At 40.5% G+C, this 14989-nt stretch overlaps 1 protein-coding gene across 3 annotated transcripts in view; it reads left to right on the forward strand.

The window, feature by feature from the left end:
• Positions 1 to 14989, forward strand: part of TIAM1 (T-cell lymphoma invasion and metastasis 1) — a 192041-nt gene that overhangs the window by 150085 nt on the left and 26967 nt on the right. For all 3 annotated transcript variants that reach the window (XM_012657344.1, XM_012657345.1, XM_012657346.1), the window contains 4 exons: positions 213 to 316; positions 10137 to 10316; positions 11101 to 11169; positions 11480 to 11605. In XM_012657344.1, the coding sequence (XP_012512798.1) occupies positions 213 to 316; positions 10137 to 10316; positions 11101 to 11169; positions 11480 to 11605 (479 nt within the window). The remainder of the gene's footprint in view (positions 1 to 212; positions 317 to 10136; positions 10317 to 11100; positions 11170 to 11479; positions 11606 to 14989) is intronic.

Here is a 14989-nt window from a genome sequence, read left to right on the forward strand (position 1 = left end):
TAAATTATAAAAACGTAATATAAAATAATACTACTAGTAGTAACAACAAAAACTACCAGTTTCTTGAGCCAAGATGATGGACCTTGTACTTGGAGGGTCTAACAATGTATGTGCACATCATGAGCTGAACTCCTTGTCCCCCTCACACAGGGGTGGCTTTTAGCCATTACTGTCCATGTTGACCCATGCTCTCGTCTGATCGCATCTGACAGGGCACAGCCTCGGCAGTGAGCAGGGCAGTAGTGCTGAAACCGCACCGGAGGACACCGAAGGGCCAGACTTGGAATCCTCAGATGAGACTGATCACAGCAGCAAGGTGAGAGATTTTCATTTTCACATCCCATGTCTCGAACCACTGAAGAATCACAGCTGACATGTCACCTTTGCAGCTGTGTGTGGTTAGAAGGCCTCTCCATGGACAAAGCGTTTTTACTTCTGAGACGTTGCCAAATAGCAGGAGATGAAATCCCAATTACAGCCTTGGTAACAAACCCCTATGTGAGAATATAGGGCAGAAATCACTTGCAATGAAATGAAGTCCTTTTTCTTTAATTCATGCCACCGCTGGAGCTCTCAGTTAATGCCACAGTTTTGTCCTGTTTTCTTCTTACATCTTCATTTGTGTACCATGCAACAGCATCTGAAATGCGTATGATTGCGTCAGCTATGCTTTCTGCCTACTTAGGGTTTCTGCAATGAACTCCTTTTGAATTGTCTGTGTTCGCCTCTTGTTAAAGGTGAGCACTTTTTACATTAAAGGGAAAGCAACAATTTTTTTTAATTAATTCCAACAGACTGTTCTTTGGTGAAACACTGTGAGAAAGTTCTCCTTCTAAATCTTTGATGCAAGGTGCTGAAATTTTTGCCCATAATTCACTGTGCTTCTCTTCCGCATTATAAAGAGTTCAATGGGTCAGTGGCCTCTTTTCATCACAGTCTTCAAAGCACAATTTAAAAACTCTGACACCTATATCCAAAAGACACACTCCCCCTACCATAAAAAGCAGTTGCACGTGATTATGCATCTTTCCGAATAATGTTGTTGACATATTTATGTTGATGCTTCTACCTATCTCCCATTCTTTTGCTTGTCACTTACCAGTCACTTGAGCAAATCATATAACTTTAAAGTTTACCTTTTTTCCCTCATCTGTAAAGTGTGATTCTTGCCTTTGCTTGGTGATTGGATTTTTGGGTAAGTCAAATAATACAACTATGGAAAAGCACAGTGATAATAGAAATACGCTTTTCAAACACGAACTGTTATTTACAAACCTACCTTTCTACATGTTTCCTGTCTTGTCTCCTTCTGGATTTACGTATTTCTGTAGGACTTTGTCGGGTGCACATGTTTGACTCTTCAACATCTCGTTTACACATTTGTTTCTCCTTTGCCACCATAGGATTGTCATTCTCAGTGTCTTTCTAAGTTGGGCACGATATAAAATTTAATATTTGAAGGTAACGTTAATATTTACAGACTGAAGGCCATTATCTTTTTGGTTATTACTAAAAAGTAGATCAATGGAAATGCACATGTTTCCTTTAAAGTCAGGAAACAAAACAAAAACTGCTTAAAGTTACTTTTTATGTATGTGATCCTTACGTTATTTTACCCACTTTTTTTGGAGGGGGTGGGGGTCAGTTGCCTTCAAGAGAAACAGATATTTCTATACTGATGTAAGATATTTTGGAGGGTATTTATTAAGTTATCTATTACGGGATCTAAAAAATTTTAATTTTCAATTTCTAATTGGATTTAGGAAAACTATTTTTTCCCATATCTAAAACATTTATTTTTGAATACTTTTTAACTTGGATCATTTTTACTTCGCTGTAACAGCTCAGTGTTCTCATCTCCTTGTGGATTTTGAGAGAGATTGTTTCCGCTTTAAATATAGTGAGTCCTGAGGTCATAAACAGAGTGCTCTATAATATGAGGGTCTGGCAGTGGGGAGGAAGGAAGAGGCCCCAGGGCTTTGTTGACCGGTCCCATGTGTCTCTCTGACTTCACGCTTCCTTTTCCAGAAAACAAAGCGGTGGAACTCATCTGGATTAGAGAGGGTCAATTGTAGAAATAGGTGATTCTGTGCCTGGATTTCTCTGTAGAAATTCATGGTGGGCTTTCTAAAAAAGGAGAGAATTTTCTCAAAATTTTCAATAACAAGTTTGGGTGATGATTTGAATATTTTTAAGGATCATACAGTAGGCTGCATTCGAACCATAGGTTCATATTTCTTTGGAACACTGTGTAATTGTGTACCCGGAAATACTTCCTAGTTTGGGTTTGATTCAGATTTTATCTTCTTTATTAGAAATATTTTATCATGCAGCCCAAGTTAGTTAACTAGAATAACGTGTGATGAATTAAATTTCTCATTTAGGATATTTGAAAGCAAAAGCCTTAAGCGAGCAGTTCTTGGTGACTGGGTCCTATGGTGTATTGTTAATAATAAACAGATGTAACACTTATTTAATGTTTTGTATATATTAGGTACTGTTCCGTGTTAACTCATCTCATCCCCATAACACTCCTGAGAGAGATGCTATTATTTTCCCTATTTTATAGATGGGGATACTGGAACAGAGAGGTTAAGTGACTTGCCGAAGACCACACAGTTCTGTAATGGCAAAACCAACATGGAAACCCAGTTTAGCTACAGGTCTTGTATTGTTAATGCCTATGTTAAAACTACCTTTTGTCCAGATTGTTATGGTCTGGTGTTAAATACCAGGCTTCATTAAAAAAAAGGAATTCATATATTTGCGGTGCTTTAGGCCAATTAGATATTTAGTGATTGAAACCACTTAAATAATTTCCTAACGCTTAATCTTTCTTTTTTTTTTAAGTTTTAAAGTAAGAGCAAGCAAATACCTTAAGTTTCTTGATTAAGATTAAATATTTTTCTTGATGCATCTCCCTTATCAGTGTGTGCTTTTTCTTGAGAATAAACTGAAAATTAATTTTTATATTGTTAGCTGTCTAAACGTGGAAGGATAGTTTAGCCTTGTCTGAATGCACCCGGCTGAGCGTAGAAATGTAAATAAGTAGGTAAATAGAAACAAGTAATCATTTTTTATTCCACCTGAATATGTAAGCGCTGTTGATTTTGTTGTTGTTGACTGCTTTTGCTGTGCTTTCTAAGTAAACTGTTTTACACAATGTTGGGCAGGATAAAGAGAAAGTATGTTGGAGTTCTTTGTGTTTTTCATTTTTTTTTTAAATAGCAGTTTTTGCTATGAATGGCCTTTTGGAGTTGAGCAAGGGGATCATTGTGTGCTTGTTGTTGAGCGGTGGTGGCACTGGAATGTCACAGCCGGGGAGCAGGGGGTGGGGCCTTCACACCCAGGGGCAGACTAGCAGCGGCCTTTCTCTTTTGTGAGCCACCTCCTTCCTCTTGCGACTGTGGGTGACAACCTCAAAAAGCCTCATCACCACTGGCTACTTGTTTCCCTTCTCCTAAGAGAAAACTCTTGTTTCTGGAAATGAATGCTGATTAGCTCCGGCAGTCAAGTCATGTGTCAGGCATTCCAGGCCTCCTGGCAGCCATGATTCTGTTTTCCATGTAGCAAATGTATTAGAATAATTTGCAGGACATTTCCATTCAAAAAACGACTTCTTTTTTCTTTTTAATCTGTGTCGTTATCGTCTCAGAAATGTCTGCTTTTGAAACAAAGCAAAAGCGGAAAATGTGAAACTATATAAACTGTTTAAAGACACATTTTTTTTTTTTTTTTTTGGTGCCTGCTCCTGACTGGCTGAAGAATGCCTTCAAAGTTGTCAGAGCCCGGCAGGTTTAATATTCCTGTGCGGTGCATGATGCTGGCCAATCAGCTGATCTGGGCTGCAGGGCAGAGACGCTCGCATCCTGGGGAGGCGTTTTGTGCTTTGTTTTCCTGCCTGCCTCAGCTCTCTCTCTTTCGGGAACTTTTGTTGTTTAGCCAGGTGAAATCAAAGCATGAGTTCTGGTCCACGGTTTAGCCTTTGATAGCCTCCCAGGGGGCCCTGACAGGACGGAGTGCAGCTCTCAGGTCGCGCTGTCCCTGTCCTTGCTGCATGGAGATGGGGCCATAGGTTTTCATGGGAAAACCAGCATGGGACACCCATATGAGAGGATGCTCTCTTCGGAGCTGGAAGGTGCTTGGTGCTGTGGGAGTATTTTAAGAAACTTCTGTTTCCGTGCTGAACACGTCAGGTGGTAGAATTAATTACCATGAGAATATATTCCTGATGATGTCTGCCCTGTGGAAAATAAAGCGCAAGCCCAGGATTGAAAACAATGACAAGTCCAGTGACTCTATATATCGGACACTTCATCTGGTGAGCGTGTTTGCTGTTTGCATTCTGTCTTGCTAGCCTTGTTTATGTTGTGACTTTCCAGCTGGATTGTTCAGCCCAAAGGATGGTGATTATACTTGTCTCCTTTCTCCAAATTTTATCCTTTTGCTCTCTGGACCCCCTTGTTGATGGAGAATATATATTGTAGGATTTTTTTTTTTGGAGGGCACGGGGATGAGCAATTGGTGTGGGGTTGAATTTGCCTAGAATCTTTACATTTATCTACTCTTTTATACTTAAATGGCAGAAAGATGTAGTCTGTATTTTTTGTTTGATTAATTGTCACTGGGATTGTTTCCCTTTCTTTTGGTTATTGAGAGTGTGTGTTTTGTGTTATATGCATGGCGAGTCTCTCCCATCCCCCCATCAGATTGGGTAGTCGGGTGTTGGCGGTTCATCAGGCAGCTCTGGAAATAGGATGTTCCACTTGCCTCCTTCTGTAAAGCTTTAAGTGTTTTGACTTGATTTCTGCTTACTTAAGAAGGAGATAGATATAGAAGTGTCGGCTCAGGGGATGTGTTAACGGTTTAATGTCAGCTGACCTATTTGAACAGGTCTGTTCCTATGGTGCATGTTAACTCTGTCATAAGAAAATGTAGTGAGTTAATGGCAAGAAATAGTTTAACAAAATCAAACTAAACCTTTTCATAGTAAATTGTTAATCTCGGAGTCTGTCGACGATTAAATTTTGTGTCATTTAATGAAACTTAAGCTTTGACAGTGAGTGGGTCTGATTTACCCAAATAAGTCTTCTTCCCTTCTTGGATGTTTCCTCTTTGAAGTTTGTTTAAGAGGAAACTGACAAGGTGATAGAGAACTGTACGGATTATCGTTGTATATAATGTCTCTGAAATCATGGAGTGCATCGTCCCCAAAAAAAGCTTAAGTAAAGGCTATAAGATTTTAGGCCACTCTGGCCCCTTTTAAATCTGTGGGATGTGTTAAATCGGTCAGACTCAAAGACCAGTTTTAGAACTGTGAACTCATCTAGAGTTAGAAAGTGCCTTTAGTGATTGCATAACAGGAAGAGCTTAAACAGCTGGGTAGCTTGAGTTGCTAGCATGCACTTAAAAGTCTACCCCTTCTTTTTGTACTTTCTTTTCATCTTCCACAGGGGGAAAGCGATATTATAAACATGGAGCGTCACGCTGGCCTCAGTAAAGTGGCCCGTTTCCTCTTGCCACTGTCCTCTTCTCCTCTGTATGTTGGTCGGATAATGCTTAGTCCTGACAGGGGAACAGTTCTGCTACCCTTTAACAATTTTAAACTCTCAAATGCCTGTAAGTGCTTTTTGGTTTCCAGCATGACTGATTGTAGTCTTCAAGAGGGGAGAGGTTTGCACTTTTCCTACTGGAGAAACCTGGTCTGTTTTCCCCTTGCAGAAGTCCTTAGCTACTTGTCCCAGATGCTGGAAGCATGGCTTGTGGGAGCATGATGAGAACCTCCTGTTGAGGCCACCTTTCTGGGCACCCGTGGCTCCAGTGCATGGTGTGGGAGTGACGGGAATGCCACCTAACACCCAGTGATGGGGCGGGGCAAAGCCCTGCGCTCAGCTCCTCCCACATTCCACATCCAGGCTGAGCTACCTATGCAGGTCCTGATGGATTTCAATGTAAGGAAGTTTGGCCACAGTGAGGGGCAAGGGGGATTTCAAAGCTGGGCCACAATGTGTAAAAATCTCTACCTTAAAGGTATTCTAAAGAAGACCTGCATTTCATACTTCTTTCAAAGGACATTTTTTGGGTAATATTTTAATAAAACGAAGTTCTCAAACTTGATGCCATCCTTTTGTTTCCAAGCAAAACATCGAGCCTGTAAATAAACTCCCTTGACAACATTTATATGCATTGTAACTTGTAATTCTATCGTACTTTCTAATTCTTTATTCAAATACCATGCAGTTGACAATACAGTGATTGTATCTATTTGGACTCAGTCCCTTGTGATATACCTAAGAGTTTGTACCTTGAGTCAGTGAACAAGGTTGCCCAGGGAGAAACGGCTCTGCCCCTTGCTCCAGTTCGGAGATCACTCGGCTAAGTCTCTCCCAGGCTTAGGAATGTGTCTCATAAGAAGTGGATGCTTAAGGCTCTAAACTCTCCAAAGAGGACCCAAGGGAATTTTTAGGTGTCCCTTGGGATGCTTAAGGTATTTCCTAATACTAATATAATCCAAGACTTGGCTCAGGGGGTGTGACAGTCACCTGGCTGTTCGCGGATGAGGTCGGGGCAGGAGATAGGTGAGTTTAGGGCACTAAAGCCCCAGGCCACATTTTACTAGCTTCCCCCATAGGTCTACTTAAAACTAAAGATGTCAAACTTTAGAGGAGATGGTGAATTTTACACAGGCAAAGTCAGGAACCCTATCCACCCTCTTAAAAATGGAAATCTCAAAGTAGTTGTGGTGAAACAGAGGAAACAAAAACTCAAAAACTCCCTTCCATATCTTCTGTTATTCTACTGAGATGTAACTGAGAATAGTGTGAATCGGAGGCACAAAGAAAAGCGTATTTTGAAATTTCCTGTTTTTGGTATGTGTCAGATCCCCGTGTTTATAATGTTTGCCTTTTGTGAACTTGTGGGACATACTTGGTGTAATATATAAAGGCATTGATTTCACATGGATAATTTGAATGATGGAAGTGCAAGAAAGTGTGCTATACTTCTACAGGTCCTCGAATGATGCCATTTTGTTTATCTCGTTTCATTATAACGTTGATGAGAAAAAAACTGATTTCCTGATAGGGCCTCTGTCTATGTGGAGTTTGCACACTATCCCCGTGGCTTTGTGGGTTTACTCTGGGCACCCTGGTTTCTTCCCACATCCCAAAGATGTACACGTTAGGTTAATTGGTGTGGCTAAATGGTCCCAGTCTGTGTGAGTGTGTGTGTGTGTGTGCACGTGCGCACACACCCTGCCATGATGGAACGGTATCTTGTCAAGGGTTTGCTCTTACCTTTTGTCCTGAGCTGCTGGGGTAGACTCTGGCCACCCGGGACTAGAATAAATGGATTATAAAATGAATGAATGAATGAATGAATGAATTCAAATTATTGTGAAATATTACTGAAAGTTTATAAAGTATGTGATAATTATACAAATGCATGACAATAAATGATGCGATAAGAAAGTGCTCAGAGATCCCACCATATTTGTTCTTGTTAGTTTTTGAACTGCCTGTGGTAGGAGGTGCTTCTTATAATTTTACTTGCAAATATTTATTCCTTGATTTAACCTACGACCACTACAACCACTGTCACTCACTGATTTACCAAAAGTTGGGTAATTATCTTGTTTTTTAACTGTCTTAAATGTACATATAGCTCACATTTATTTAATATCTTTAATCTTTAATATTAGAAGTGTTTGGTCTTTATTTAGAAGTTTGGTGATGTTTTTGTGACTAGATATATGCAGCAGGAACTTGTTTATATCAATTAACCTATGGTAATATTGGTTTCTTTATACATCATTTACCTTAAAGTTGCAGTTTCCAAGAACCTATGGATGAGTCTAAGTGAGGACTTACTGTAACGGACTGCAGTGATGGATGTATTTGTTATAAGTAATAGTTTTGCTATTAATTTGTGTGAAGGACAGACAGCTGTGGTTATAGTTGGAACATTTTAAAAAGCATCGTGTAAGCAAAGGTGCCAATTATACATTTGTTGTGTTAGGTTAGGTTCCTTTGCCAGGTGCCAAATCAAAGCAACCGAGGAGAATTTGGGATCCGATGGGGGGCAGGGTGTTTAGTTGTCAGCTGTTACCACCAGCTGTCCGTGGGATTTTTCATTTTGGTGACGGATTTTTTCTTTCTCATGTGACTGTGCTATAATGAGTTGCCTATTACAGTGATCATTAGATCATTCAAAGACAAGTCAACATTTTTGTTAAAATGGATGTATTTGTTCCTTTTCAATTTTTAAGATGAAGCCCTGTTTGACTGTGTATTTAATGATGATGTTGAGTTAGTAAAAATCCTAGCATAACTAAATAAACCTGTTAAGTTTATTTCTACCCAAATAAGCTTTGATTAAAAACACATGGTCTTTCTTTTTTTCACAGCCTTTTTGAGATCTAATCCACATACCATAGAATTCAGCCCATTTTGCTAAGTTTTTCCAGTCAGTCACCTAAGGGAGAATTGTCTGAGGGGATATTCAATGTCTGAAACACACAAATTCACAGAAAATATTGAATAGTGCCACTGATGATGACTGATGCCTTCTGGCATGTAGGACCGGGTTTAGTATGAGCAACAAAGCTGTGGTGAATCTAAGAGAATTGGAAGGATAATTATGTAATGTTGGTCCTGGCCTCTCCTCTTTCCTGTCCGGACCCCGCTGCTAATGCATGCTTGTTAGGTCCTGATTTTCCCTGTCCTCATTCCAGACTTTCTCCCCTTTTGGATATGCTAATGAAGGACAGCTCTTTAAAGTTAGCTGCCTTCCTCTGTGTTTAAAATTGCCCCGTCCAACGCACTTGGTTTTAGCTTTTCTGCCCTACATAAAATGCCAGCCTTGACTTTCAGCTCTGTGCACCAACTGTTGTGTTGGGGAGGCTGTTCTTCTCCCGTTCTTCCCTGGTAAGTGGGTGATGGAAGAAGTAATTATTTATTTGTACCAATATTTATTGGAAATACCTAGGGTTGAATTCGATAGGCACAGGAGCGTATGAGAAGGCAGCCACTACCTTCAAGGGGTATCCATTAAACGTTCCTAGAGTGGTGCCTTGGAACAAATATTAATGAACTAGATTTTTGTGCTACAAAATAGCCTCTGGAACAATCCCATTGAGAGCTTTAAAAAATATGCATATCTGTACATCCCACCCCAAAGATTCTGATTAAATTGACCTGGGGTGCGCACAGGGCATTGGGATGTTTCAAAGCTCCCCAGGTGATTCCAATATGCAGCCAAGGGGGAGGACTACCTTCGCTTATGGGTTTTTCAGCAACCCATGCTTTGGAGAACTGTTTTGCATAACTTGAAAAGTTGGAATTTTAGAATCCTAGAATCCTGAATTTCAAATGGATGATGGAATCTTGTGCAACCTTTATGGTCTGCGCCTGATTCATCCCAGGTGGAGGTTAGGCGGAGACTGGGATTTCCCATCGAGGCCTGTTTCAGGGCTAACTCCCTTACTCTTAGAGGGGAGTGATTTCTTTCTGCCTTTGGAGAAGCTGGAGAGATAGAAACTTTTTTTTTTTAATAATGTGTGGGTATCTGTGTCAATTTTAAACAGAGACAGGAAGAATCTCAGCTTGTAAAATCGTCCTTGTAACATTGCGAAGTAAGAAGATAGTGTACTGAACTGAGAGTCTGATAATTAATTATGGGTGAAATGTAAGTTAACTTCTGTGTCTCCTGATTTATCAGCTTCTTGCACAGTGGTTAAGATCATAGGCTTTGGAACCAGACCGCCTGGTTCAAATCCCAGCTCTGCCACATCCGTGCTGGGTCATCTTGGATGAGTTACTTAACCCCTCTGGGCCTCCATTGTCCTAACTGTTAAATGGGAGTGATAATAGCTCTGACCACCTGGGATGATAAAATGCATCAGACCGGTGCCTGACATGCAGCTGAGCACTCAGTACATGTTTGCAATTGTTATTATGATTGTTTTGAGCATGTAAGGAGCTCTCTTATGTGTGGCGCAGTTTGGGGAAACACGAGATGTCGTTCCTATGTGACAGTTTGTTAACCAGCAAGAACACCTCCAGGAGGGACAGGTTTCAGACTCGTCTGTCTAAGTGGGATAACGACCTCTACCTTCCCTTTTCCCCTGTGCTCTGAAGAGTACAGAACAGGTGGCCGCATTTTGCCGCAGTTTGCATGAGATGAACCCCTCTGACCAGAGCCCATCTCCTCAGGACTCCACGGGGCCTCAGCTGGCCACCATGAGACAACTGTCGGACGCGGATAAGCTGCGCAAGGTGATCTGCGAGCTCCTGGAGACGGAGCGCACCTACGTGAAAGTACGTCTTCTCCCCTCGCCCCTTCCCTGCGGGGCCTTCTCGGAGGAATGAAGTTGGTGTGTCTGTACTGTTTTTGACCAACAACAAAGTCGCATCGTGTGATGAGTATCTTGGTCTCTCATGGAATTTAACCTTTACTCTGAATGTTAAAATCTCCTTTTGAGTTTTAAGGAAGCCTGTCAATTCTTACAGCAATTCAGTGATGTGTATATAATGGAGAGAAACAAGATGGTGAATATTAAGTGATCCTTCTCGCCTTTCTAAATATATTGTTGAGCTAATACTGAAACCGAATTTAGTTTTTTGGAAACTAGTATTATCTTCGCCATCTGAGTCTAGGCAGAAGGGTGTTGGGTCTGTTGTCTTTGTGTTATCACTTGTTCTGACATCCAGTTATATTCCCCATGTGATAGCAGTGTGATCTGTTTAATTATCTATATTTTAGTCTTTAAATCAGGGGTTAGCAAATTATGACCCTCGGGCCACATCCAACCTGCTGCCTGTTTTTGCAAATAAAGTTTTATTAGAACACAGCCACGCTCATTCCTTTATGTATTATCCGTTCCTGCTTTTGTACTATGACAGCAGTTAAGGAGTTAAAACAGAAGCCACGTGGCCTGCAGAGCCTCCCATGTTTACAGAAAAGGTTGGCTCACTCCTGCTTTAATGGGCCCGAATGACCTAATGTCTATAATGTTAGCATTTGGAACATGATCTATTTGTTCTCTTTTAGATTCTTTATAGACTTTTAAATGTGCTAATGAGGTATCCTTTTAACCCTTAGGACTTAAACTGTCTCATGGAGAGATACCTGAAACCGCTTCAAAAAGAAACTTTTCTCACGCAAGATGAGGTATGGTGGCAATTGTCTTCACTTTGTGAGGGTCACCCTGCAGTTTCACTTGTTGGTAAAAAGGAAAAAATGGCAAGCACACATCACACTGAAAGCCTTTTGAATTCATTCAGTTGTAATAAATAGGTCAAATTATTGCCTGTTAAGCCACAGAGTATACCTGGGGAGTAAGGAGCTGCCCCACCCTCTGGTAGTGGGATCATTATCTTAATTGATAAGAATCGATAGAAGAACTTTGTAATCAGATGCAAATAAAGTTTCTGAAGACTATTGAAATAGGAGGTAGATTAAATTCTGCTTTATTTTCCAGCTTGACGTGCTCTTTGGAAATTTAACTGAAATGGTAGAGTTTCAAGTAGAATTCCTTAAAACTCTGGAAGATGGGGTGAGACTGGTACCTGATTTGGAAAAGCTTGAGAAAGTCGACCAGTTCAAGGTAAGTCTCATCTTCAAACAGTGCAAAGCTGCCTTCCAGCGGCGCGGTGATCACCCTGTGGGGCAAGTTGAATGCTCTGGTAGCACGTTGTGGAGGCTTTATGATCTCCTTGGTTCCTTCTCGTGCTTATGGCGTTGATGTCTTCGTTGGACTGTCACGGTGGGGTCAGTTCCTTAACGGTAATCGAAGATGGGGAGTGAGTGTGTCTTGCTGGTCCGGCTCAGGGAAAACCAGTGCCATCAACTTGCGTTAAACTGGTGCAGCTGCTGGTTTTTACTCTGGAAGATGTACCCACCTTGGCCTTTTGTTCAGTTTGCAAGGGGGACTTTAATACTTTAGCTATTAGCAAATGAGAATCACACCCTCGTCTCCCAGTAAACAAATTAATTTATCCTGTTCTGGGAAACGTTGCTTAATGGAAATGCTTATCTTCCAGCACACAGTGTCCTTGCCAGCCTAATGAGGATTTATGACTAGTACCTTAGTAAGGATGCATATGGCTTAATTCCTCTTCCCTGGTTGGCTTTCTTTTACTGCAGAGATTTCCTGTGCTGTATCTCCAATTGGCACAACTCATCGATTCATGTGTTGGTTTATATGTCACCCATGTATTATTAATTGAGGTATAATTGGCAAACAATACACTTGCACGTATTTAAAGTGTACAGTGTGAATTTTCTCTCTTTCTCTCTCTCACACACACACACATACCTGTGAACCCATCACCACAATCGGGACAATGAACATAATTCTCACACCTGGATAATTAAGGAAGTCTTTTCCTGCCCCTGTATGATTTCTCTCTCCTGCCTCTTGCTGCCTGCCCCCGACCCAAGCTCTGCTTTCTGTTACCATAGGTAGGTGTGCATTCTGGAATTGTACATAGCTGGAATCCTACATGTACCCTTTTTTCTATGCAGCTGCTTTCACTCTGGGTCATGACATTGGGAGGCATCCGCATTGCTGCATATATCAACGGCTCATCCCTTTTTATTGCCAAGTAGTCTTTCAGCGTGTAGCTAGACGCCACTGTTTTCCTTTCACCTTTGTTGGGCATTTGAGTTGTTTCCCGTTTTTAGCAATTGCAAATAAAGCTGCTATGAACATTTGCATACAAGTTTTGGGGCGACTACATGCTTTCATTTCTCGAGTACCTGGGAGTTGGAATGTTTGGGTCATGTGGTAAGTGTGTGTTTAACTTTTTAAGAAACTGCCAAACTGTCTTCCAAAGTGGTTATCCCATTGTTCTTCCTCACTCTTCTGATAAGGTCATGATCACTCTTTCTAATTTTAACCATTCTAACAGGTATGTAGTAGCACCTCATTGTGGTTCTGATTTTAATTTCCCTAATGACTTATGATAGTGAGCATCTTTTTGTGTGCTTATTTGCCTTTAGTGTGTCCTTTTTGGTGATGTTTTTTCCAAATCATTTACCCATGGATTTTACTGGGTTGTTTCCTTGCATTGAGTTTTGAGAGTTCTTTGTTATATTATATTATTAATATAATTAATAATATAATACTTATATTATTCTGAATATAAGTCCTGTATTAAGTATAGGATTTATAAATATTTTCTCCCAGTCTCAGGCTTGTCTTTTCATTATCTTAATAGTATCCCTCAAAGAGCAGAAGTTTTTAATTTTAATTAAATACAGTTTTCCATTTTTTTCTTTTTGGATCCTACTTTTGGCATCATATCTATGAAATCTTTGCCTAAACCAGGATCATAAAGATTTTTCCTATGTTTTCTTTTAGATGTTTTATAGTTTGGGGATTTACATATGTCCTCTGATCTATTTTTTTTTTTTTTTTTTTGAGACAGAGTCTCACTCTTTTACCCGGGCTAGAGTGAGTGCCGTGGCGTCAGCCCAGCTCACAGCAACCTCAAACTCCTGGGCTCAAGCGACCCTCCTGCCTCAGCCTCCCGAGTAGCTGGGACTACAGGCATGTGCCACCATGCCCGGCTAATTTTTTCTATATATTTTTAGTTGTTCGATTAATTTCTTTCTATTTTTGGTAGAGACGGGGTCTTGCTCTTGCTCAGGCTGGTCTCGAACTCCTGAGCTCAAACAATCCGCCCACCTCGGCCTCCCAGAGTGCTAGGATTACCGGCGTGAGCCACCGTGCCCGGCCTCCTCTGATCTATTTTGACTTGAGTTTGTTAAGAATAGGGCAAGGAATTTCTGGATACCCTTCACCAGGGCTCCCCAAATTAACATTGGGCTATATTTGCTTTTTTTTCCCCTCTCCTGTATGTATGTATATGTATGTGTGCACATGTGTGTATATGTGTATATAAAATATTTTCTTTGTGAACCATTTAAGAGTAAGTTGTAGGCATAATACCCCTTTAACTCTAAATACTTATAGTTCATTTTTGTGTTCAAAAATTGCTTGAGTTAGCTCATTTTCTCCCCTCTTCATGGTGGTTATGCTATCCATTTGAAATAGTTTGGTTCATTGTCTCTGTAATGACACCTATTTTCTAAATTAATAGATTAATAATTTAGGTGGTAGAACACATGATATAGGCGAGTAGTTGGTCAGTAAATCAAAAATGTTGCTTAATGTGGAGCATAATAAAAATAGATACAGACATACTTTAAAACACTTTGTTTTAACATAAAATGTCTAAGAAATGTCTAAGATTCATCTTTTGCTGGCTGGTTGAGTTTAGGTCCAGTTAATCACTTAAAGGAGTAACAGAAAGGAGATTTTGATCAACAGAACTTTGATGTGAACACAAGCATATTGTGAGCAGTGTTACTTTAGGGAGGGATTGGTCCACTGATTCTTTCAGCTACAGGCGGAGCATCTCAAATCTGGAGATATGAAATCTGAACTGCTCAAAAATCTGTAACATTTTGAGTGCCAGCATGATGCTCAAAGGAAATGCTCCCTTGGGATTTCAGGTTTTTGGATTTGGAATGTTCGACTAGCAAATATAATGCAAATATTCCAAAATGAGGAAAAATCTGAAATGCGAAACACTTCTGGTCCCAGGCATTTCGGTTCAGGGATACTCAAGCAGTACTTCCACACTAAACAGTCATCTTCTAAATTTCATTTAAGCGGGACCCTCTTCACAGACCTTCCCTTAGCTGCTTATGACATAATCTGATAATCTCCATTCTTTCTGTGATGCAAGATGCCTGAAGGACACCAAGTGTCCTCTGCCTGCAAGTTTCTCTCCAGTTCCTCTGAGTCTGTTTCCGGACAGTCACTGTTTGCTCTTAAACCTGTCGCTGTTGGTTTTCACAGTTGCTGTTCTGTTTTAATCCTGATTGTTTACTTGGCCACAAATATAAAAACTTGTTAAAATGTTCAAACTCTCACGCCTGTAATCCTAGCTCTCTGGGAGGCCGAGGCGGGCGGATTGTT

The sequence above is a fragment of the Propithecus coquereli genome, unplaced genomic scaffold (genome assembly GCF_000956105.1).
Source record: "Propithecus coquereli isolate 6110/MARCELLA unplaced genomic scaffold, Pcoq_1.0 Scaffold54, whole genome shotgun sequence".
NCBI classification, from domain to species: Eukaryota; Metazoa; Chordata; class Mammalia; order Primates; family Indriidae; genus Propithecus; species Propithecus coquereli.